The following is a 25,378-nucleotide window of genomic DNA, read 5'->3' as shown; positions in this document are numbered from 1 at the left end:
AAGCTCTAGAAAATAAAAAAAAGCATCAGTCTAATTCAAGGTCTATATGCATACTGCATAGCATTTTAAGACTCAAACTAAAGAATTTATTCCGAGAATGCTCTCTATTAAAAATGAATAAATTAATTAGTTAATCATGAATAATTTCAAAAGAGTATAAAGTTTTAAACTAAGTTTTAAACCTCATTTAAATTTAAACAAATGTTTTACACGTGTTAGCAGACCTTCAAACAAACATTTTCAGTCTTATAGTTTTTACAGTCGTAGGAAACTTATGTGGATGATAAACGATTGATAAACGATTACTCATTTAAAGTCATGATGACTCCTAATGTCTGTAAAAGGTCTGATTTCTGAGGACCATCATAGTTGCTACATGTGGCATGAACAGACTGCCTTCTGAGCAACAGCTAATTTTTTGGTCACGTCAAAAAATTTGGAACTGTTACAAAATGTACCAAAGTGGTAGTTAAATGTAGCAGAAATTAGCTGATAACAACAGAGTTTCATCTCATTCTAAACTATGCAAAGGCTCAGTCTGGACTGATGAAAACTAACTTACCGAGGCATGCAGAACAGCTGAAGCAGCACCAACAGCAGCTGATCGGACATGGTCTTATATTAACATAGCCAATAATAACAGATCAATTTGATCAGATGTTCCACAAAATGCACTTTATTTATTTAAAGCAATGTAACACACTTTCTTAAATCACTATTTTTAGTGCGTTTTACTTTTTCACATCGTGGTACCGTTCTGTCCAACATCCATTTCCAAACTCTGCAATTTTGACTATAAAGAATGAACAAGAATAAAGGGAGATTCTTAAGTGTAGATTTCCCTATAAGACTTTATATGTAATCACCTATAATTGTTAAACCAGATCCAAATTTTCCTGCCATCCTCCCGTTCATCCTGCCTAGTTGTCCAATTCCTCCCCATCAGCGTTACCAACCCCCCCCAGCCCCCAAGTTCAGCCCCCTCCTCGGCCCCCCCAGCTGCGTCCCTTTTCCTTTGATGAGAGCTGATGGCGCTGTATGAGCGGTGGAATTGACAACATTTACGGGTGCGAATGAGAATGATCCATCTTGCTTAGCGGGCCTGTCACCCCACTGGCCAAACTTCATCATGACCAATTACCACAGCAGACCCTTTCTTCTCGGCTGGTGCTGCTGGCTGGCTCTACACATGGCTACATGGACACATTAGATGCTATTATAATGAGACCTAGCAGCCAAGATTTGGTTGTGTTGGTGCGTGGGGGGTACGCAGGGATAGCATCTTTGGCTGGTTTAGAAAAAAAAAAACTGCAGGACCTCTTTCTGAAAGGGAAAAAAAGGGGGGGCTTAAAATGTGCCGGAAGTGTAAAAAGACCAGAAAGAGAGAGGTGTGTAAGTGTACAGGGTAAGCTCTTATTTGGCAGGTCACAGTCCAGTGGTTGTGTTGTGTGTTGACGAGCACAGGGGTGTTTAAGAGGTCAGTGAGCACAAACAAACGCCTACACGTACACACAGATGCAGACGTATTAAAAGGGTCAGTGCGACACTCTCACCTTATCACCCCCTGCACCCTCCTTCCCACTGCCTCTCTCACACACACACACACACACACACCCACACACGGAAAAGAGGAATGGAAGACATTTGATGAGTGAAAGTAAAATATCTGATAAATAATGGTTTAGTATGTGGCGAGTTTTGCTCCGAGCTTAACTCAGGGAACAGCACAAGCGGTGCTAACTTTTCTTATTGATGCGCTCTACATTCTGATGTTGACGTAAGAGGCAATCTAGTTAGTCAATCATTTTGGACAAAATGTGGGTTAACTTTAGAGTTATTCAGTGTTATTTCTCAAAACTGGACTAGATTTGCGTGCGGGAATGATCTAAGTACAATTTTGATGTATGATTTCTGAAACTTTGTGTTTTCTAGCCAATTCTAACAATTAGTCAAATGGTGACACAGCCATCATCTGGAAACAATTGAGCTGTATTACCAACATCCATATTTATTTATAGTTTGGTGGCCTCATGCATGGAATTTGCGAACAAAATATTGCTAAAAAGGATACCTTTCAATAATAACTTCATTTCATATTATATTTTTTGCAGTTCTGACTTAGATCCTGTCTCCCTCTAAAAGTCCATATCATTTCGTCACATTACAGAGCATCAAATAAAAGCAAGCACCAAACATAATATTTTGCATAAATGTCGAGGATGCCTGAGACTTTCTCTGTCATATGCAGCAGAGTCATCTCTCCTTCAGTGCACTTGAAAAGTGGGATTACACAGTGGCCTGAAACCAAATGTTTCCATTGTCCCCCCACTGAAAAAGCTCATTATTCAAAAGGTAGTTCTAGACTACATGCTATCCTCGTTTGGAAGACTAAATTAATTTAATAGCCACTGATAACACTGCATAAAAAACAACAACACCATCTACTCTCCCAAAAATGTCGAAATTAGTCACTGCTGTCTAAAAATTACCTTCCCATTACTCTATCTTCTGTCATGTTAGTAGATACGCTCATAATTTTATTTTTTCACCTGAAGTCTTTTAAAATCTAGGTGTGTGCAAAGACAAAACTTTACATTTTCATCCTCTCTTGGTGTAGCGGTGGAAGATAAATCACTCTTTAAACATAGTTAACATTCCACCTGAAATCTGGAGCAATGTTAATGAATTCAAAAAAGCCCCATTCATCCATTTTTCAAAAAATTTAACTTTGACAGATTTTATGATCTAAAGTTGAAAATGCATTTCATTGTTTGAGGGAAGGTCCCAACCTCCAAGCATGCATGTCTTTTTTTCTAATGTATGTGGTGATTCAAGATGGCAGCGCCCAAAGTTATGCATGTATATTAAGTTAAGTTTTTTTCTCCTAAGAAAATAGAAACCAGTGATGAGATGTGAAATCTCAGCAAGTATGAATGCAAATTCGAGCAAAAAGTGCTCATCTATCTTGTTTTTTTTATGTTAAGTTTTGAAATAAAAAGGATCCTGAATCAATAGGACGTTTTGTCCTTTTATTGAAGGTTTTAATTAAACAATAGCCCAACAGCTGTGACATTAATTATTCACATACCTGAAACTGAAGATATTCTCCACCACATTTTGTGATTTAGTGCCTCTAAACTTCAGTGTAACTCTGAAATCATTCAAATACCTTGTGGATAGTAATAAAAATCTAAGCCTAAATAAGGTTTCATGGATTTGGGCCCCTGTTTCACCAACTGATTCAATTCTGTGACGCTGCTTGAAGTTCCTTGGGGGAGCGCAGCAACATAAAGCTTCTCATACTGCCTCAGACTTCACAGCATATCTCACATTCAGATCCACAGTGATGGATTCCAAAATGAGAAAAAATGGGAAAATAACCATAAACCCAATTTTTCACAGTTTGTTCTATTGATAAATGAAGACCAATGTCTTCTCCTTATTATGTGAAAATGGACGATTCTATAACAAAACATACTCAAGAGAGTCAAATGTTCATACACTCACAACTAAACCCAATAGGAGACAGGTCATCGGCCGGCCAGGAATGTTCCTGTCCAGACAGTCTCTGGTGTTTAATCTATATATTCTCGGCCATCGATGTCGCTATCATCTCTCTAAATTACCAGAACCGCCCACATATACTCACACACAATGAGAGACCTCTCAGAGAGACGAGGATGGATGGGTCATGGCTAAAAGCCGGGGTCAAACACAGGTGAGTGGACAGACTGCAGTCTGGCCTTTGGGAGGAGCTGGTATGCTGGTATGCAGGTTTCTCTGGAAAAATACAGTTTGTCGCCATCCTAGCTATGTGGTTTTAACGATCCATCATCAAAAATTTGACATAAAATTTTGCACTAAGTTTATGTTTGTTCCGGTTTGCTATAAAAGTTACAGCTACATTAGTGGCTACAACCATAAAGGTCTTTGTACTTTAATAGAATTTTCTGTGATAGACCAACACAATGTAGCGCTAAATCTGGGGTGCCCGATTGCAGCCCCGGCCTGCAACTTCTAGATGCACTCCTGCTCCTACACACCTGAATTAAATGAACCATTCATTACCAAGCCTCTGCAGAGCCGAATGACTCGTCGCTGATGAGGGAATAAAGCTAAACTGTCATTTGATAAATTGATAAACAGTTTCAAAATTGTATTTAAATAAAAATGTGCTTAATATGTCATCTTGATGCTCTTAATAGACTTTAGTGAAATCTATTGCCTTTAGGAGTCATCTTAATAATAGATAAAATCTACCTGTGCCAAAAAGCCTTTAGTAACTCTATAGGAGATGCAGAAAAACAGATGTTACATGGGAGAATTGTTTGACAGAACAAGTCACTGATTGTTAGCTCTACAAATTTGGTTATAAAGGAAGAGTGGTCAGAAAAACTAAGAAGTCCACTTTCAACTTTCCACAAGCCAAGTAGAGGACACAGAGGAAAAAGGTGCTCTGGTGAAACGAGACCAAAATTAAACTTTTGACCTCAATGCATTAGAGTTATATCCTGCACATATGATGAGGCAACATCATTTGTTTATGCTTGTGTGTTGATTTGAAGAGTCTAAAAACATGATATTTTTAAAAGACAATATACTAGAGGTTTTAAAAAACTGAAACTGTAGAAGAACTTCACTTTCCAGCACAATATTGACCCCAAACACACAGCTAGAATTAGAAGGGAATGGTTTAGATCAAAGAATATTAGAATGGCCCAGTCAAAGTCAAACTTAATTCCAACTGAGGACCTGTAATAAGAGTTAAAACTTGAATTCAGACACAGATTCATTAGTAAAAAATCTTGAAAACTGCTCTTCTTCTTACTCTAACATTACAATCATTCACCACTTTTTCGTGAACTATTACATAAATAACAATAAAATACACTGAAGTTGGTAATTATAATGTGACAAAACATGAAAAAAGCTAAGTTAATAAATAACAGATTTATTAACTTAGCAATGTTATAATTGTCAATTAGAGTTAAAAGTTTTAGATCTTTTTCACCTATTTCTGAAAATAATTGAGAGTTTTGTGCTGGAAATATTTCCACTGCTACATCAAGCACATATTTTTTTTTGTCACTTAGATCTTTTCCTCCGTGTGTGGTTTTGGGTTTTGTATCTTCCTGTAATGTTCAGAGCATTGGGAGTGTGTATGTGTATTGAGAAGATCACCATTCTTAGGTTGGTATCTGGGGAGACAAGAGGCTTTGTCTTATAGCCACAGTCTGTGGGGGTGTGTGTGTGCGTGCGTGTGTGTGTGTGTGTAAATATATGTTTGTTGTGTATGTACCGTGTGAGCGCTGGGATGAGAGGGATGAAGAGAAAGTGCGAGCTGATCCTGCGGTTACAGACTGTTGGACTTGGTTGTACAGTAAATCCCTGCCTTTGTAAACAGATCAATAAACTCTCAGCTGTAGGTGTGTTTCTGTACATCGGTGTGTGTGGGTGTGTGTGCTCCTAGGAAAAGCTGCTTTGCTCATCGCTGTGAGGAAGGTGTAACATGCAGGATGTACTGTGGACATAATAAACAGATTGCTCACAGCTGTACTCCGCACGGGGCACAATCGTGCCTTGATATTATTTTCAACACAGAGTATCATGATTTGGATTTGCTGTCTAATAAATCTATTTTTCCTTTTCCTTTCTGCTTCCTTCCAGACATCGGACTACTCGGCCATGGCCTCTCTAGCAGGCGGACTGGACGAGATGAAGAACAGTTTGGCCAATCCAGGCACAGGGACAGAGTTAGGATCCAATGTGTCCGGCCCACAATCCTACCCGCTAGTTCCAGGTAAAAATAAATAAATAAAATAATTCCTTCAGTGTTCATAACTCTGAATATCAATAATCAAATTAGTCTCATTACTGATTTATTTTGATCAGAAACAGAAACCACACATTTCCATAGATTTTACAACTGCACACATAAAGAAGAAGATAAAGTAAGTCAAACTCTGAAGTTTATTACAGAGCGCAGAGAAAAAATCCAATGAAACACTCAGTTAATCAACTCATTTACAAGACAAACAGTTCTCCTTATAAACTACATGATGCTCACTGACAGAGTTAGACAATAACAAGAGCTTTTTTATATTTACTAAATAAAGCTAGACGTCATCAAGTATCCACTTAACATACATCAAAACGGAAAACTGTTTCAAGTTGAGGCTTTGAAGAAATTCAAATTTTCAGAAGCCAATGGACATCCAACGAATTGGCCCAGACCTTGGAGGATTAGAACGGTAAATAATGATTGTGTCGTGTGTCGGATAAGCCTGCTAGTTTTCATGTATCAACCTGCTCTGTGATTTTGTTCCTCTCTAAGCTGAAGGGTTTGTCACTAAAATAGCCTCTCCTGGTAACGGCTTGTTAGGATATCCAGAAGCTCCTCACAGTGGATTCAGATCCAGTGTCATCCACTCTTTGCAGAAACTTTGCATAAAATTAGGAAAAACTGACTGTGTAGGGATACTTTAGTATAATAAGTAAACACAGCAACATGGTGTTATGAGCACTTAGTTTAAACTCAAGAAACTAAAAACTAATTTGTAAAAAAAAATATTTTCTGAATCTACTGAGAATATTTTAAATATGAATCCATTTAATGTTATTTACTTATTAATAAGTGTTTTTTTAAAGCAGCTTTTATTCTTGACTTTCACAAGAGCGTTCCTCTCATTCTCCAAACTAAGATCATTCTGACCCTTTCCTACTGCATGTGAAATACTGAATAAATTATTTCTTCTAAAGGAAGTAGTGCTTAACCAACCTCTGGCTGCACATTCATCCAATTCACGGGATGAACCAAAAACTTACCTTGAAACTTTGAAATAGGGGAAAGCCATAATTATAAACAAAAACACACTGGAGCTAATGCCTTTCTTCTTAGCAGTAGTTTAAACTGCATAATCTAAGTGCTCAAAGCACTGCTTAAAGAGCTCAGTGCTTTGAATGTCAATTAAGTGGAGGAAAGGGATTTAAGGAAAGGTGGAGGAAAAGTGAACACCTCGCTCCTTGCTCTTTCTCCATTTAGGGGCACAGGGAGAGGCGAGATTAATTAAGAGCAGACCAGGGAGCACTTGGACAAGCCTTTACCACTCCCATCTGTAATGAAGGGAATCATTGATCTGGGAATTTGGGATATCTGGGAATAGGTTCTTTCTTTTACTCTCTCTCTCTCTCTCTCAAACCACAGAGGGATATTACCTGCACACACCAGAGCAGGGGAAAAAAAGACAGTGTGAGAAAAAGAGAGAGAGATGAAAAATTTCCATTTCTGCTTATGCATGCAAACACACACATTCATATTCACATGCGCACACACCTTCTGAATATTATGCATGCATTTCCTCGGCTGTCTTTTCCCTCAGAACAGAGCTCCCTCTAGGGGATCAGACGTCCGTGTGTTTGACGCAGTGTTTTTTGCATCCTTGAAGTGTTGATACTCTGGACACATGCTGGAGAGCAGCATCTACATGCTCGACCCTTCTTCGCAACCCCGCACGGCACTTTCCTTTACTCAGAGCGTCCGCCAGTACACCAGGGTGCGAAGATGCGAAGGGGGACACTTTGCGTGTCGTTGATCCTCCTGGGCTTGACAGGGTTGTTCTGATGGCTCTTTGATGTGGTGAATGAGACAGGCAGACCAGTAGGACAGAGAACGCGTGCTCATCTGTAGCTGCAAGTGAGCGCGGAGGAGACTTGTACTTGTTTGTTGACCTCTAAAGAAAAGCTGTGGAGAACAGATACATCAATACAACTGCCATACATATGCACAAATACAGTGCATGAGAACGTACACCCCCACACCCGAACACGCCAACACACATCTCTGAGGATCTGGCCCTGTCTGCCCCCTCTAACTTGGCTGTAGAGAGTCCATCTCTCCCCGCTTCCACCCTCTTCTCCCTCTCCTCCATGCCCTGTGCACTGACCCTGAGCGGATGAGCAGCCCGTCTGCGCTAATGCCTCGCTGTCGCGTCAAACACCAAGAAAAACTTTACTACACGAGACAGGAGAGAGGAGGCTTAGAGGGACAGAGGGATGCTGAAAAAGGGAGAAAATCAAAGAAGGGGGGAAAATTGCATTCAGAGAAGGAGCTGAGGAGGCTAACGTAAGTGGACAGAAATTTTGAAGAAAGAAAATTGGATTATTTATATCTCATGATAGTTGTTTTCATTGTGAGAAAATGATTATGCATGAAAACCCATCACTGAGGACCAGAGGCAAGATTAGGTGAGTGTCTCTTGTTCTGAGTGTCCAACAGGTATTAGTTAGCGTTACTTAGCTATTAGGAGAAAGAAAAAACATCCATGATATTCCTTTTTTTTTTTTTTTTTTTTTACTAATAAAGAACCCAAGTGTGGTGTGAATTCATGTGCAGCCATCTTGAGTCAATACTCAGGATGAGAGTAGAATCAGCTTTTGCTGCAATTTGGCAGCAGGTCTTTTGAATTTTGTGTACAGGGTTTGAAGGTTTAGACGCAGACATGTCTGTGAACATCACTTTTTAAGGATTGCTACAAATTTGGGTTGTAGATTTGACTGAGCCATTCTAACACATGAACATGTGTTTCCTTTAAATGAAGCTTGAGACTGTGGCCCAGTCTCAAGCTATTTGCAACCTCTCAGGTTTCTTCTGGTTGCCCTGTGTTTAGCTCTATCCATCCTACCATCAGCTCTGACCAGCTTCCCTGTGTCTGCTGAGAAAAATCTTCTTCTCAGCATGATGCTGCCACCACCATGTTTTATCTTGAGGGTGGAGTGTTCAGGGTGATGTCCCATATTTGTTTACTACAATAAGTAGCACTTTGTACATAGATCAAAGAGATATGTCTTGGTCTCTGCTGAGACATATCTTGTACATGTCCACTGTTTCCCCTTCATGGCTTGTAACAAACTGCAAATGGGTTTTCTGGTTTCTAGGCTTCAGCAATGTCTTTTTTTTCTTGCCACCCAAGTGCTTTCGACAAGTGCTACAGCTAAATTTTACCATCTGAGCTGTGGATCTCTGCAGCTCTTTCAGAGTTAATATGAGCCTCTTGGCAACTTTGATGATTAATGGTTTTTGATGGGATGTTCAAAGCTTATTACCTAAAATAGCCTGAATTATTTTTACACTTTTCTAAGTTAACTTTTTAAAAAGCTTTGAAAACCCATGTACCATTCTCCTTCCAGTTACGTCTCAAGTCATCATCTTCTTTGTCTTTCACACAAAATCTCCCAAAAAATATACTAAAGATTGATGTTGTGATAATGTTTTCTTTAAACCCTTAATTGTAATAGTTTTTTTCATACCATTCCCTCTTTATAAAAGATTTTACAGCAGTTTTTTGCTTATTTCTCTTTTCCCTCCTCCTGCTTCCTCTCAGTTAGTGCTGGTTAAGTGGAGGGAAAGTGAATGGGATTGATGGTGTTAGTATCTGAGCTGCTTGTGATGATGATAAATGTGTGTGTGCAGACAGCAGGAGGAGGGTGCTGGTGTGTGTGTGTGTGTCTGTGATGATGATGAATGGAGGGTGCCCTCTCCTCACACTCCCAATGTCTACGGCACGCAAACATAGAGAAATGATTTGGGGCGACACACTGTCATGTAGTCTAATGCAGTTATATATCCCATCCACCTACTGACAGAAGGAGGAGGCGATGGAGGAAACAATAGAATAGAGAGTCACTAAATTAATAGATGCCAGAGGATGGGAAACAAGGAAGGAAGAAGCAAACGGGAGAGACACATCTAGAATGAGCTGCTGAAAGAGCAACATCCCAATGCTACTACAGACATTTTTGGGTCCTGTGAGTTTTAAATTAATAGAAATTTGTAGATCTCAGCACACAATTAACTGCTAGAGAGATAAGAATGTTGACGATGGCATATTGGTGACTGTAATGACACAGAGAGGAGTAAGATACTGATAAGAGGACATTGTCTGTGTCTTAACAGGTCGAGACCTGGCCAGCACAACTCTGCCAGGCTACCCTCCTCATGTGCCCCCAACTGGACAGGGCAGCTACTCCACTCCCTCGCTCACTGGCATGGTACCGGGTGGGTATGCACACAAACATGCAAAAAAATATAACTTGTTTTACCTAGAGTCCACAAATTCATCCCAAAAGTTACCACATGGCAAAAAAAGGTCACAACAGTTATGCAGGGAAATAAAATGTCCATTTATTAAGGAGCATCTACGGGCTAGAGGTGATGACAGGGTGGGAGAATCAAACAGGATGACACTGAATAACAAACACAGCACAGTACTGGTTGGCCAAAGATTATCAATGCACTGAAAAAACCCTAAACTTGCCAAAAGCCAAACCTTAAGTCAATGTTTTACCATAAACATCCATCTATCCTCAATATCCACTTACGTGGGATCAGGTACATATCCTGTTGCAGTTGATGAGGCTGCCAAGAGGCACTTTACACCCTGAATGGGTCACCTGTCCAACCATGAGTGCACACACTGACAACAAGGACAATTTAGAGTGACGAGTCAACCTAATGCATAGGACAGAGGAGGCTCTGACCAGGATTTAAATCTGCAGGATCATTTGCAGAGAAAGCTTCCATGTAAGTTAACTCAAGGCACAGATGCTGCTGTGGAAAAAAAAACAACTAATTATTATCTGAAAAACTAATAAAATATACCCAGATTAGTGATGGACTTATTCTGAAGAGCTCCATCTATTAAACAAGAACTAACAACATCTGGTATGGTGGATTTTGAGATGGGACCTCACAACCAAGAGTTGTCAAATGTGACTGGTGTTCAGTCTGGAGGCTGGGTGAATTTTTCAGACATTGCTTTTGAGCCGTAGCACGTTTTCACACCGCAGCTGCACAGTCGTCTTGAAATGGACCTGATTTTATTTCTTTGGATGGTCCACAACATTTAAGGAGAAGGGATACCTGGTGCAGACCAAACAAATGCACCCTGGACCCTGAGAAATAATCAGTTTTCTTGAATCTTGCTGCTGTTTGCTTCTTGTTATTAAGCAAACAACCAATCCAGCAGGAGTGTGATCTGAATACTTCTCTTTTCATCTATGTGGCTACATCAAGATGTCATATTCTCTCTTTCCCAGCAGTCTTTTTCTGTACAGTATATAGAGTACCATACTGGATAGCTTGCTGCCTTGCAAGCTGCTCATACTGGGAAGTTTCTTCTAATATTTTGCAGTTGTTGTAATCATATGATGCTTTAAAAAGTGCAAAAAACTAAACAAATGTGCAATATTTTTTGACATCCCCTGCCAAGTTTAACTGAGTCTGTCGCATCATCCCGGTGTGAAAACATTTCGTTTTTGCAGGGTTTGTGGTTCTCCATTTGCAGAACGAGTTTCTACTGTACAGAAAATACTGGTGTCATTTTGGGGATGTTCTTAGTCCAAAAGCTTGATGCAATAACAACCTGCTATGTGATCCTTTACCTGGTTGTATTAAAGGCATGTTATATGTTTTAAGTTCTCAACAAAAACAAACGCAAATATTGAATCTGACTTCCTTTAAAGTGATTATTTTATCTTGCAGCAGATCCATAAACATGAGTTGAGTTTCTACAGCACATATATTGTAGAAACTCTATATATGCATTGTGTAGGTTGTGTGTGTGGGGGTGTGTCGGCGTGTGTGGGGTGTGTGTGTTGGAAGAGCATACATGGCAGTGCCATTCCTCTTCCTTTTCTGTCTACCGTGGCTGACAGTGGTCCCGGAGGGTGGCATTTGTGTTCGTATACCTGTGTAAGCTGTGTATTGGAGGCTCTATATGTGTGTGTTTTTCTCTGTGTATCATTAGAAAGCAGCCACAGTAGCACAGCTGTCCCTCCTCAACATTAGTAATTTGTTTTTAATGAGAATCACCAGTGACCCACGACTAATTCATTCATTCCCTTCCACTCCGCCTTCCACTGCACTTTTGTGTTTCAATCCTGGAACGCTGTTCTTCTTCTCTCTTTTCTTGACACACCAGCAGAGGTGGTTGTGTTAAAGACTCTGCTGTAGAAAAATAGAAACACAAGGTCCAAAACAATGTTGTTTGCACGCTGGTGTCTCTGTGTATTCCCAGTCATTCACACACACACGCACACGCCCATGTCCATGAATTGATGTACACACTGAGTCTCAGTGGACATGTAGGAACAGCACGTCTAAAGATGGGTAACCCTGTCGCCCTGTCCCACTGCGCTGTCCTCGGCTTTGACAGGATATTTGAGTGTGTGTTTGGGCTGGTGAGTACCGTTGTTTGTGTGTTTGTTTTTGACAGTGTCTGTGTGTGCGACCTTGACACCGAGCTACACCAGGGAGACCCCTGAGCTTTCTTCCCTACTCCTCTCTACCCTCCGTCTCGCGTCTGCTAAACAACCTGACACATCGCCGTCACCGCGGTGATGACAAGGGAGAGGATGTTTGCGCCCAGGGGTGCCATGGAGACCACATCCTGAGACCCACACCTGACAGACGCAACTAAATGTACACTCGCAAAAACAAAAACTTGCGCGCACGAAAACACACAGCTAACGCCGCCGTTGAAGTTTTTCTTCAGTGAATTTTTAAAGCCGACTCCATGAGCTGGCTAGAAGTATTGAAAGAGATAATCTAGAAACTTTGACTTGCCAACTTTGCTTTATCTCAGCACTCCTCTGCCAAATTATCCTCCTTTTTGTTCACTCTGTCTAATATCATACCTTCATTAAGCAAGCAACTCTCTTCTGCTGTTCCCCTTCCCACTCCGTCTCTCTGTCTCCTTCTCTCTGCAGCAGGGGTGCTGACACTCGGAGGGGGTGTAGGAAAGCACTGAGGCAGAACCGACAGAACGAGAGGCAGGGAAGAGGAATGGGTTGGAGGGGGGAGAGGGAGGCAGAACGGAGGGAGGGGGCATCAGGGTCTGTGACTGTCAGCTATGGGAGAGGGATCCCCTGGGAGGAGGGATGGTTCAGGAGGAAAAAAAATGAAAGAAAGAGCAAAAGACTGAGAAAAGGAGAGTAAGTCAGCAGAGAAATGGGGGGAAGAAGTAGAGGAGAATGTTGTTTTGATGTGAAGGGTGACGGGTGGTCTGTACTCAGGCGGACCAGAGGAGAAAGGAGAAAAATAAAGATAAAAGATTGGAGGGAGGTGAGGGAGGAGAAGACATGAGGAAGAGTAGACCCCAGACAGTGAGTAGTAAATGAGGGAGAAAAGCTAACCTATCATCCACTGGGTGGAAGGACCGCTATAGTCTGACTGGGCTCTCCAACTCAGACACATTCAACTAGTCTGAGTGTGTTAGAAACACGGGATAGAGGTTAATGTTCAGCGTGTATGAAAAATAACTAAACTAAGCAAAAATTAATATAAAAAAGTCAGGATGAGCTATAAACCATAATAAATCACGCTAAACTTAAGATAAAAATGATCTAAACATAACAAATGTGAAATTAAATAATCTAAGCTTAGCTAAAATAGTTTAAACTAAATTGGTAAAACTAACTTAAACTAATAAGACTAAGCTAAACTAAATACCTTAAACTACATGCTGTGTTAAACTAAACAGGCTAAAACCAGTACACAACCAATATAATATAAGAAAAAATAATTAAACCAAGCTAAGTTAAATATGTGGAATACCATAGTTATTGTGTTCAGTTCCTTATTGTTTCTCAACATACTATGTTTTCTGTTTTGTGCTTTCTTTCAGGGGGAGATTTTTCTGGAAGTCCATATTCCCACCCACAGTATTCCACGTACAATGAATCATGGAGATTTCCAAACCCTAGTCTATTAGGTTGGTACATACTAAATATTTATATGCAAATATGAATAAATGTGCTACTGTATGTCATTTAATTTTTCCAAATCCCTTGTTCCAATGGCTCTATGTCTTCCCTTTACTGTCTCTTACACTAAAGTGGATTGTAAAAATCTTTTGCAATATTTTTCATATAAAAGGATGAAAAGAGGAGAAGTGAGGAATTGAGGACATCAGGTTATAGAAAGTGGGTTTTATGATAGAATTGTTAACTGAATTTGTAATCAAAAAAGCTGCCAAGAGGCCTTTGGCGATTCAAGAATATCTGTAGAGATCTGGTCTCAGGTGGTGAAATCTATAAACAATTGTCAAAAGAAATCCAGAAGAAGTCCCCTTTGCAGTTTGCAACAAGTCATGTAGGTGACACAGCAAACATATGGAAGAAGTTGATCTGTTTGGGTGAGACCAAACTAGAGCAACGTGTTTTAGAAAACTTAAAATACACATCAGGCTGAGCAAACCATCCACACGGTTAGGACTATGATGACATGCAGAGTCCTTCCCGCCTTCTCCTTTCCTCTCATCAACTCTCAATTTTCCTGCTTCCCTCCATCCCTCTGTCTGCAGTGTTTCAGCAGGATTATGGGTCTCTCCTGGGGACGGAGATCGGCTGCTCGTCCAGTCTCTTCACCAGTCAGGCAGGACAAATGCAAGGTAGGTGGAAAGAGAGGGAGAAAGAGAGGGAGTAAAACAGAAAAGTTACCTCATAAGGAAACAGGTGGTAAGAAGCAAATTCAGTGGAGTAAACCAATGGAAGAATGTGTGGAGAATGTGAGGACGAGATTCAGATTTGGAGACACCAACGCTGGAGAAAAGAATAAAATGTCAAATGAGTAAACCTCCTGTTTTAAAACCGGGTGAGAGGGTTTCTAAAATCTAGAGTGGGACTAAAGAGTTTGTCAGTTCGACTTAATGCCTCACTTCCCCAAAGAGGCACCCGAGATTACCTGGACTGCGGACAGACACAACCTGTCGGCGTTCAGCTGCTCTGATTGATGGAAGGGACAGAGACAGGTTTGTGTATTAAGGTGAGAGGGAGAGGGTTTCTGTGTGTGCACTTGGGGTTATGGTATTGAATTGACCTCCTCCCTGGAGAGAGAATAGACTCAAGGGATCAGTGGTGGTAGAGCTGTACTTGGCGTGTCAACTTGGACTGTCACTTGGACGGTGCGAGGAGTATCTCTGTGAGGGGGGGGGCGATCCGCTGAGAGAGAAAGAAAGTCGAGCCCAATCTATTGGTTGTACGTGAAAGAGAGACTATTTTTTCTGCCATTAGCCTCATCAGCTCATGTCATCTCATGCCTGCCTTTCACTGCTCCGCTCCGCGCTGAAATATAATCTTAGCAGAAAATTGAAGCCGCTCATTTCACATTTACACTGCATTCAAAAAGAGAATTCAGATTTATTACAGACCGAGTCATATTTTTGTCATTTTAACCATCATTCCTATCTGTAATAGAAATGACTCTGTCCAACATAATTACTGAGATTCATGAGCATGATGACATTGTGACCGAAGTCCAGGGGGGGGAAAGAAATGAGCTGGAGACGATGAAAAAAGGTTTAAGGTATTATAATATTTATGTCTTCTTGTAAAATTCTTGATTTATGACTGTAATTACCGCTTTAAATCAGAATTATGGTAACAAACATCATAAAAGCGTAAAACAATCCCATTCTCTGCACTTAGTTTGGAGACATGTAGCACGCCTTCATTTTCTGTTTTGTTGCAGTGGATGTTAATAAAGCTCCTTTGTTTTTCTGCAGTCACTGTCATTTATGGTAAAAGGAGGTAATTGTTCAGCATTGGCCACAATTAAAATGAAGATGAGTACAACAACTAAAAGTATATTAATCTTTCTGAAGAATTATGTCTTTATTCTTAATACATTCATACAGTTGGAGGAAAAATCCCACTTGAAAAGAAATTAATTTTAAAAGTTAAATGAAATAGGACAACATCTCTTCCAAAGGCCCTGGAAAGCTTGGCTAAGTTTGCAGCATTATGAATTCTTTGAAATACAAGGATCTATTAATAATAAGGATCTGTTAATAATAATATACTATACCTTTGCACTGAGCAAGAGATGTTTCAGCAAGACAAGTTATTTAAAACACAGGGGCAAATTAAAAATTATTCTTTTTTTACATTTTTAGTTTTACATTTTAAGTTGCATGCAGTTTGAGGATTTTGTCAGTAGATGTCACTATATCACACAAACCGATTACTAAAAGATGAGAAAAAAAGTTAAATTCTGAAAATAAATTACTCTTTCGCTTTTTGATCGGTATAAATTCATAGTAAAAAAGTGAGTACAACCCATTTAAATTATATTATTTTGATGAATAAATAATGTCTTCGTAGAACCTGTTGTGAAAACCAGATCAATTATTCAAGAAAAATCTTGACATATAATTGAGGTTGTATTTTCTTTTTACTACGATTAACTTCTTACACTGCCAAAGTACGAGCTTGTTTTCCTCTTTATTTGTGAATTGCTGCTGAGTCAAAAAGGAAATTTGTGCTTTATGTTGAATCCACACTTTGCAGCTTCATCACAGCCTCCATTCCTTTTATACCCAGAAACAATCATTTTGTACCAGTTCATTTCTATTGGTAGTCAAATGTTCTGACGTCTTGAGGAGATGCATAATGGTAAAAATTCTTAAATTTCACACTTATTCTTATTTTATTGTATATATCTTATATTTTAGTTTCTGAAAAAGTATTGTGGCTCTCGTTCCTTTTTATGCAAGACAGATCTTGTGTAAAGTGCACGAAAAATGCACTTTACACAGTACACATTAGCCACAAAAATGGCTAAGAAGCAAATTGAGCAGCATTTGTTGTGAATATACACAAATTTAAAAAGAGAAAATCGGTTCATCTGCATTGCAAAACAACACACTGTATCCTGACGAAGCATTTGATGTTAAGAAATTACAACCATATCTGTATATCAAACTTTGAATGAAATGTTATGTAGTTTCTTATAATTTGAGTTATTCATGTTTCAGACAGTTGAAAGAAATGTAACTGTCCGTGTTTCTGTGCAGGATCACCGTATTATTACAGTGCAACGTCAAGGGGAGCAGGCCCTGCTGCCACTGCAACAGCCTCTGCCTACGATCGCCACTGACCCCTCCAGAAAGAAGAGAAGGATGGAGAGCAGGAAGACCAGGGAGGAAATAAATGGATAGCACCAGCACCGTTCAGTAAAAACCTGCCTGTACGAGCAAGGACTGAGGCAAGAAGGAGTTTTTCAGATCTTTTGACATCAGTGATGTTTGCTTTTCATTTGATTCCAAACCAACAAACATTTGGTTTGGCTTCAAAACAATACTGCCTGGTTGTACATTACTGTACAAATACAGAAAACATTTTATTAAAAGTACCATTACAAATTTGGACCCTCCTACATTATGTTCAGACTTTTTTTATTTCCATTCATGAAACCCAAGAAGTCAAGCTAGTTGTTTTGTTTAGAGACTGCTATATATTTGAACAAATCAGAGCAAATCCCTTCTTAGACAGTACTTTTTATGACTTGACATCAATCAATTTTCTATGCCATGCTGCAGTGGAGTGAAGACAATCCAATCCTCATAAATCTGAAAGACCAAAATCCTCCATGAATTTATTCTACTTTGTTTTCTGTGGCTTCAACACAACTAATCTAGAAACACAATATTGAATGAGTAACAACTTTTTATGGCAGAAGTATACCATCCCTCTATCTTTACTTTTTGTTACTTTGTTTGAGCCTTTTATACCAGCTGAGCACAAGGAAGAAAGTGTGTAGCAATGGTATTTATACCCTTTTCTGTTATGTTACAACCACAAACCGTGAAGGAAAAGAAAATGACACGTTCTTTTAACTGAAAACCCTCCTCATAGCATGATGCTGCCACTAGTTTCCAGGATGATGTGCAGTGTTCCTCATTTCAGCTGCATACTACTTTGTGTTGGTATATCAAATAACAAACAGAAATTACAATGAAATTTGTGGTTATAATGTAAAGAAAAAAAATCTGAAAAGTTTAAGGGGAATGAATACCTTTCCCTGTAAAGTATTCAGGAGGCTGGAGTTAGTTTCCCAAAGTGGCATTTTTTAGCTTTCTGGTTGTAAGATTCAGTAAAAACGTATCAAATGTGCAGCCTGATTAGCTCATCATCACTTATAATCACTGTTTAATGGTGGGGTTTGGCAAACATCAGCACTATTACCTAATAAAACCTGCATCCTCACAACATGGTTATATTTAGAGAACTGGCTGACCGATGCCAAAGATGGCAACCACCCCTCACTTGCTTGGAAATTGTTTGACTGGAAAACCAGAAGCATTTCTTAGCTTTCCCACATCATGTGCAAAATAGCATGTTCATACACTGTACGTGCAGACAGGTTAGAATCAAACTTGCTTGTGAAGGCACTGCAGAGATCTTAACAGATTTAAAACCTAAAGTTTTAATAACACCTGACCTTTTTGTTTTCCTTACATACATGTCAATGTTTTAACCAGTTTTGATCTGACCTAAAGAGAGAATACTGAGATATTTTAGTTGCAATATTTCAGATAACCAGGTAGAAATCAAATCAGTTTTAGAAGTTTCAGGTTGTCTCAATTTATCCATGCCTTCAGATCCATGCTTGCATTTAAGTGGCGCAAATGACATCAGACAACTAGAGTATTTACCCTTTACAGTTGTCTTCTGCTTCTTTCTTTATGAATGACAAATTTATTTATTGAGGAGAAGAAAGCCATTAAAACCAGCTTCACAATTTAATTGTACCCCTGCTTACGTTTACATTTACTGTGATTTAACAAATTGTTTTTGGTTCAATTTAATCAGCCAAACCTCTGGACCTGTAAAATCAGGAAATCAGGCATTCTCCAATCACACCTCAATGTAAAGCAAAACTAACAAAGAAGAGACAAAGCTATTGACCTATCAGTCTGACCAGAGTCACAAAATAATTGTATAAGTCTTTGGGACAGTTGACAAATTCAGAAAACATCCAACACTTGTGAACTTTTGCAGGAGTGGACAGCCTTCTAAAATTATTCACAAATTCATCCTTACCCATAAGGTCCCCTGAAAAAACCAGAACAATGTCTACAGGCCTGGCTTGCCTCAGTTAGAGTCAGTGGCGAAATTGTAATCAAAAAGAACCCAAAGGCCTGTAAGGCATCTTAATTTTTCCTGGGAATTTAGGGAAACATTTTCTGGACTAGTTTGAAGAAAAGTGGAAACTGTGTCTGAGTATTTCTGTGTCTGTATTTAAATCAGGTGAGAAAATGTTTGATGATATGAAACATTAAAGCGTGACACCATAGCAGAAGCACAAGACATCTGCAAAGTGGCAAATACTTTCTCATAGCACTATACATGCCTTTCAGTAAAGCAAAACCTAAAATCTGAGCCCTCCACTATATGAACTGTTCAAATAAACCAAAAATCTTTCCCACCTATTGTTGTCACTGTACATTAAGGTGCTATCCTACCTCCCCTGCAAAGATTTTGTAGTCCTGTTCAAGAGCTATTTATCATGGAGGAGACAGAGTAATATATTCAGAGGTTTTCCTGCGCTGCACTCCTGGGTGAGAGTAAACGCTTGTGATTTATGATAGTGTCATGTGCTAGAATAGTGATAATATGATGTGGATGACGATGCAGTTAATAATGAAATCTGAAAAACCTTCAGTACAATAAGAAGTCTTTGTTTATAAATGTGATCAAATTGAGATTTTCCTGTTTATAGTTTGTTGCCTGGTACCAATGGACAGACGCGTCTCCTGCAAATGTTCAGATCAAGAACCAGGAATCAACCCTTGTTTTCTCGTTCTCTGGTTCTCCTGTGCTGTCGATTACTTTTTTAAAACTCCCCAAAGATGGCTCCCCCTAGTGGATTGGCTGACAAAAGCACAAAGAGACTCAAATCACTGTTTTTATCAAGTTCTTCTCCCCTTCTTTCTGACTGCTTGTGTTGTTTGAGATACTGAAAGAATTCCTATAAAGCTTTGTTTTTATGAAAAATCTGTGAAAGGTTTCTCCTTTTCTTTCAAGTTGACTTTGGTTTATTCCCTACATCACTTCTGCGCTGCGACAATTGCTTGACACCAAGGTTGAGGCCTTACCCATCATGTTTAGAATAGGATAGACTTGCCTTCTCGCATTGATCTGAAATCAATGTGCCCTCACACATCAGAGTGTGAGGGCAACATCTTCCTTGTTCGCAAGATTTAAAGAAATCAGTGAAACAGAAAACAATTTTATTTATTCCCATTCAAATTTCAGAGTACAAGTTTTATTCATGAAAACAGCAAACAGTTTAAAGCCACTCGCTGTGGTTTTAGCAGATACCTGCAAGTGTTTACAAAGTCTTTGGTTTCCTTTCTTTATCATGGTTGGCTCGCTATTATTCATCATTGCTGCTGTGCAGTTTTAGTAAACACCAAATCTGCAGTGGGGAACAAAACAGAGGTTTACAAACCTCTGCTAAGCAAGATCATTTTAAAACTTTTCTCTTTCTTTTATCTTTTTATTTTAAATAGTAATAGTTTTGATCATTTTACATTTGTAAAAGTTCTGCATCTACATCGCTAAAGAAGAGTTGTGTGTCAGCAGACCAGCTGGTCCTCATTTCAGCTATAGACTTTCCTTTTTTCTGTCTTTTTCTCTCAGTTCTTCTGAGGCATTATTGAACCTGAACCACACCAGCTGAAAACAAGGACAGTGCCTTTGGTTTTATATACAGTATGTCGACATCCCCCTTACTGAATGTGAGACGCTAAAACTAAAATTGGCCTCACTGTCTCTTATGTCTATTAAAATACTCTGGACATCTGCATTTGTAAATTCAAACAAACCTCTCAACAGTGACATAAAGCTTCACCTTCCACACCTAAAACTGATCTACCACAGTCTGAGTCATAGATGAGGGAAATGAGTGTGTTTTCAATCACAGACCTGCTAAACTTCATTCTCTTTTATCAGCTCTATACATGGCAGCATATTGGTCAGAATAATTAGACGATAAATTTGATTGCTTAATTAGATGTCTGTATTTTAACCGCTTCTGACTTAAAGTTTACTTAATGTTCCTTTCTCTGTTATGATAAAGTTGCCAAGATGTGCACTTTTGTAAACACCAGGCAGCTCTCTTGATGTAGACCTGAGAGCAGATCAATCAGTGAATCGATAGCTGTATCAGCTGCACTCCACTTACTTTTATACTAGAACATTCAGAAGCTGTCAATGTAGCCCATAAAGATAAGGTTATCTCATATTAAATGTCTTTATTTTATATCTTAATAGCTTAAAGAGATATTTTGGTCAGCCAAAATCAGTAATAGCAAAACTCTAATTGGTGCATCTCTAACTAATTTTATTTGAATGTCAATGACTTTTGTTGGACTCCCGACAGAAAACACACAGGCCTGTGTGGATGCTTCCAAAAGCCAAGTGAAGATGATTAACTAAGGTTTAACTTCAAAGTACTGTAGTATGCTAGGTAGTTAAAATGTTGAAGTGTAGCAAGTCAGCGTCAAATCACTTTACAAAAAGTCAGTCATCTTGATGAAAACAAACAATCAGAAACTATGAATAAGCCTTTAACATTCAACTCAGACTGTTTCAAATGAAATATTTATGTATTGTATGTAAATTGAGGGCAGGTCACCCCAAATACTGTAGAATGCTGTTTTACAAGAGGAGAACAAATACTAATATTGTGCAGATTTGTACATTGGCGCAGAAACACAATGTAAACTTATCAAGAGTTATAATATTTCTATGAATATTTCCTTATCGACAGAGCTTTTGGCCTGGATCTGTGATTGAAATGTTCACATTCAAGAAATGCTGAATAAAACAGTAAAAAGAGATGCCACACAGGCAAAAACACCCGCTTCTTTTCAGATACAAATCTAACCAACACAAAAGATACAACCCAGCCAGCTAATGATCGAAAATATTTACATTCACACGTTTATGGGGCGGCAGCCTCAAACAGGCTAAACTTAGCGCCTGCTACCTTTTGCAGCTCAGAATCAGCTGGCGATGCATTAACAGGATTATTTGTTAACTCTGCGTCTCATAGAGAAACAGCCTCTCCTGCCACTGCTTTGACCCAACGGGTTCACATGGGGAGAGAAAGGATTGTCTCTGACCAGCAGTGGTTTCGATTTGCAGCTGTGACATTGACTGGGAGACTTGTCATTGCGGGTGGTAGTGACTGTAGAAAGCGTGCTGGGCAGAGGCCACACACATACAGACACACACCCACACACATTCTTATAGAAATATTAGTATAGACGCACTCTCTCCCTCCCTTTGTCCTCTGCAAAGTGGTGATCGCCCCTCCTCTTGTTCCCCAGGGGAGCCCAAACCTGCTGTGCCATCACAAGCTCGTCCCGTTTCTCCTCTCCCCCCCAATTCCTCGGCCCTAATCTCATCATATCTCATGCACTCATCTTCCTCACTTCACTTCTCTGCTGTCCTCCTGTAGGACTGCCACACCACCAGGATAAGGTATAGCAGAACTGTGTGTTGATTTCAAGCATGTGACCTTTCTTGAAAAGTTCTCCTTGTTTCATCAGACAGCTCTGTTAAAAATCCAAACAATATTTTAGATCAGATCTTCCTCCTTGCAGTGCTATAAAAAATAATTTCCTCCTTTACAGATTTCCTGTTTCTGCTTTGTTGTTTTTTTTGACGTACTTATATTTCAGATAAGAAAAAGATGACATTAGTTAAAAGAAAAAAGTAGTTTCAAATTTTTTATTATTAATGGAAAAAAGCAATCCAAAATGGCAAAACCCCAGAACTGTTTCGCCTTACCTTCAATCATTTGGGATATCTGTCACTGAGTTTTTTACATCTCTGTGGAGGAAGTATGGCCCACTCATCTTTGTTCTAATTCAGCCCCATTGGTGGGTTTTCCAACATAAAAACATTGTTAATGTACGCACCACTTCATACTAACTGGATACTAACTAGACTCTTTGACAAGTACAATTTGTTTGGATGGAAGTTTGCTTTTGGGATTCTTTTAGCCTACTTCCTGCTGGCTTTCAGGTTCTGTTTAAACATCTGAGCTTGGCTAGTGAAAGGACAAAAACTGTGGCTGAAATAATTAAATTATGATTTAACAAAAACTTCTCTTTGTTTTTATTCAAGTTATGTTTGAATAATATGAAAAATTCTTGAAGTATTTAAGTGTAACGGAAAAGCAAAAACAGTCTAAATCTGAAAGGGGTCTAATACTTTTTACAACTCTGTAAGAAGGTAAAAAAACAAAAAAACAAAACATTCAAAACCTGCTTCACATCAAACAAACAAAAATACTTCTCCACCCCTGGATTCAATCTTCTCTAAAATAGATAACATGCATTATTTTTGAATCCAGCTTCAAGTCAAATCAGAGGCAGAAATAAATGCAAATCAGGTTGTTTTTTTTGTTTTTTTAAATTATGATTTTCCACCAAGTGTGCGCTGCTCGACTGTATCTCAATATGAATCCCAAACCAGAGGGGAATTCAGCATCACATCTTGACAGCAATTAGTGGCACAATCTGTTCCATGCTTGCAGATATAACTAGGCTTCAGACAGATCTCACGCTGAAGCGTTACAGCGTTCCCTACATCTTTATATTATTCAACTGTGGAAGAGAACTAATGCGCACGAATCAGCCTACAAAAACCTGACTTAAGCAGCTGTTTCAATCAAAAAAAGAAATGGATACATGAGTTCTCACCTTACTGTGGCCTTTTGTGTAACAATCTGGAGTTGTTTTAATATTATGTTGATTTTGTGTGTATGCTTGCGTGCGTATGTGTGTGTGTCCATGGCTTCCTATTTAGGCTGTTGAGGAGATATTTCTATTTGTGTTTTGGCTAAAAAATAATAACAAAAAAATATGAACAAAAAACACAGGAATACAGAAATACATTGTGATGCAAAGACATACAAGGAATAAATTTGGTTTCAATATTTTCCTTTCTTTAAAATACAAACACAACTAAAAGAAAACATATCCGTTAACATTCACCAAAGCCTGTGATGCCTGTTTTAAATATTCGATTCTTGTACAAAAACATACAAAAGGGCAGAAAAGACTTACAGATACATAAAATGAAGTATTGCCTTTGAATATTCTGGAGGGGATGGTTTGAAAAAAAGTGAAATGCTTCTTTATGAAAATGTGTATGTTTTTTATTCAATTTTCTAGTAGTTGCAAACAAATCTTGGTGTTTTTTCTCTCTGTGTGTCGTGTGTTGTCTTAATATTTGAATGTATTTTACTGCAGTGCGACTTTGCCAAAGATATCATATCACTTGATTTCTCTTCAACAACCCTCTGTTGTTTTATTTTTTGCTCCTGACTGGTAATTGGTTTTAATCCCGAAAGCCGGAAATAAATGGTGAATTTGTTATAAGGCTTATGTTTTCTATTTTTATGGTTATATTATGGTTATTTAATTTCCTGGCTTTGATTTTTACTGTGAAATTTTGAATTACAGTTTGCTTGATGCATCTCTTCATACTCAGTCTGTGTACCTGTCCATCTGTCCACCAGAGTGACTGTTTGTTGGTGAATTATTCCATTTATGTATCAGTAATGTGAAACTGAGAAGTAACTATTTGTAAATATTTGCCATAATTTTATTGGTCCTTCAGAATAAAAATAATTTTTTGGAAGTTAAATGCTCTGAGAGAGTTCTTTCATCAACATGTAAGCATTTACTTAAATGTTGGTTCTTTTCTTAGCAACACACAACAGTGAACAGTTGATCTCTTTGCCTGCTTTTTGTCGCCTCACAAATCAGAGTGAGTTTAGCCTCCCGGTGCTGCAGTCTTGGCTTTTGGCCGAGTCTTTGAGAGGCGGTGTGTGTGTGTTTTAGTGTGTGTCTGTGCATAGGAGAAAAGGAAGTGGGAGAGGGGTGATAATAGGACACAAGCCACGACATGGCAACAACACGCCGCACACACAGAAAACAGCACATCCCCAGCTTGAGACATAGGCTCTGCTGTCCGCAGATTGGGTGTCTGCCCAGATCACTGAAACAGAAACAGCTCCTGTGTGTGTATGTGACTTTATTTTGGTTCTTTGCCAACAAACGGATGCCCTGTAAGAGTGTGGAAGAATGCATCACAGGGTGGAGGATTAACACTGAACACGACCTTTTAACTTTATCCGTATTCCAACCTTCAAGGTTACACCAACCAGGAAAAAAACAAAAAAAATGCTTAGGACTCGTTGTCTCTGGCATATCTGTGGTTCGTTTTTGTCATCTTTTACAACAGCAATCAGGATTAGGGAAACTCCAAACAAATAAAATGTTCTTAAGCTCATCTTAAGTTGTTAAGTAATGATTTCATTTTGAATTTGTTTTTCTGTTTTTCATCACGAGAAAAAAGCAAAAGTTGGAGGTTGTTTGTTTTGTTTTTTTAACCATATTTGGACAGACAGAAATGTTATAGCAATATTGACAATATTACAGAATTCAACTATTGCAATTGAGCAATACAAACTGAAGAAACTATCTTCTTGACTTTTACATAAAACTACATAAATAAA

General features: G+C 38.9%; 1 protein-coding gene across 3 annotated transcripts in view; it reads left to right on the top strand.

Annotated features, from left to right (window-relative positions):
- The window catches only part of pax5 (paired box 5), a 62,010-nt gene extending 37,506 nt beyond the window's left edge, over positions 1 to 24,504 (top strand). For all 3 annotated transcript variants that reach the window (XM_032564041.1, XM_032564039.1, XM_032564040.1), the window contains exons 7-11: positions 5,668 to 5,800; positions 9,953 to 10,054; positions 13,683 to 13,769; positions 14,361 to 14,447; positions 16,851 to 24,504. In XM_032564041.1, coding sequence (XP_032419932.1) covers positions 5,668 to 5,800; positions 9,953 to 10,054; positions 13,683 to 13,769; positions 14,361 to 14,447; positions 16,851 to 16,933 — 492 coding nt within the window. In that variant the 3' untranslated portion in view covers positions 16,934 to 24,504. The remainder of the gene's footprint in view (positions 1 to 5,667; positions 5,801 to 9,952; positions 10,055 to 13,682; positions 13,770 to 14,360; positions 14,448 to 16,850) is intronic.
- Positions 24,505 to 25,378: the final 874 nt, after the last annotated feature.

This window comes from Xiphophorus hellerii, chromosome 5 (genome assembly GCF_003331165.1).
Source record: "Xiphophorus hellerii strain 12219 chromosome 5, Xiphophorus_hellerii-4.1, whole genome shotgun sequence".
In the NCBI taxonomy this organism is placed as follows: domain Eukaryota; kingdom Metazoa; phylum Chordata; class Actinopteri; order Cyprinodontiformes; family Poeciliidae; genus Xiphophorus; species Xiphophorus hellerii.
This window is presented reverse-complemented; position numbering and strand designations above follow the sequence as displayed.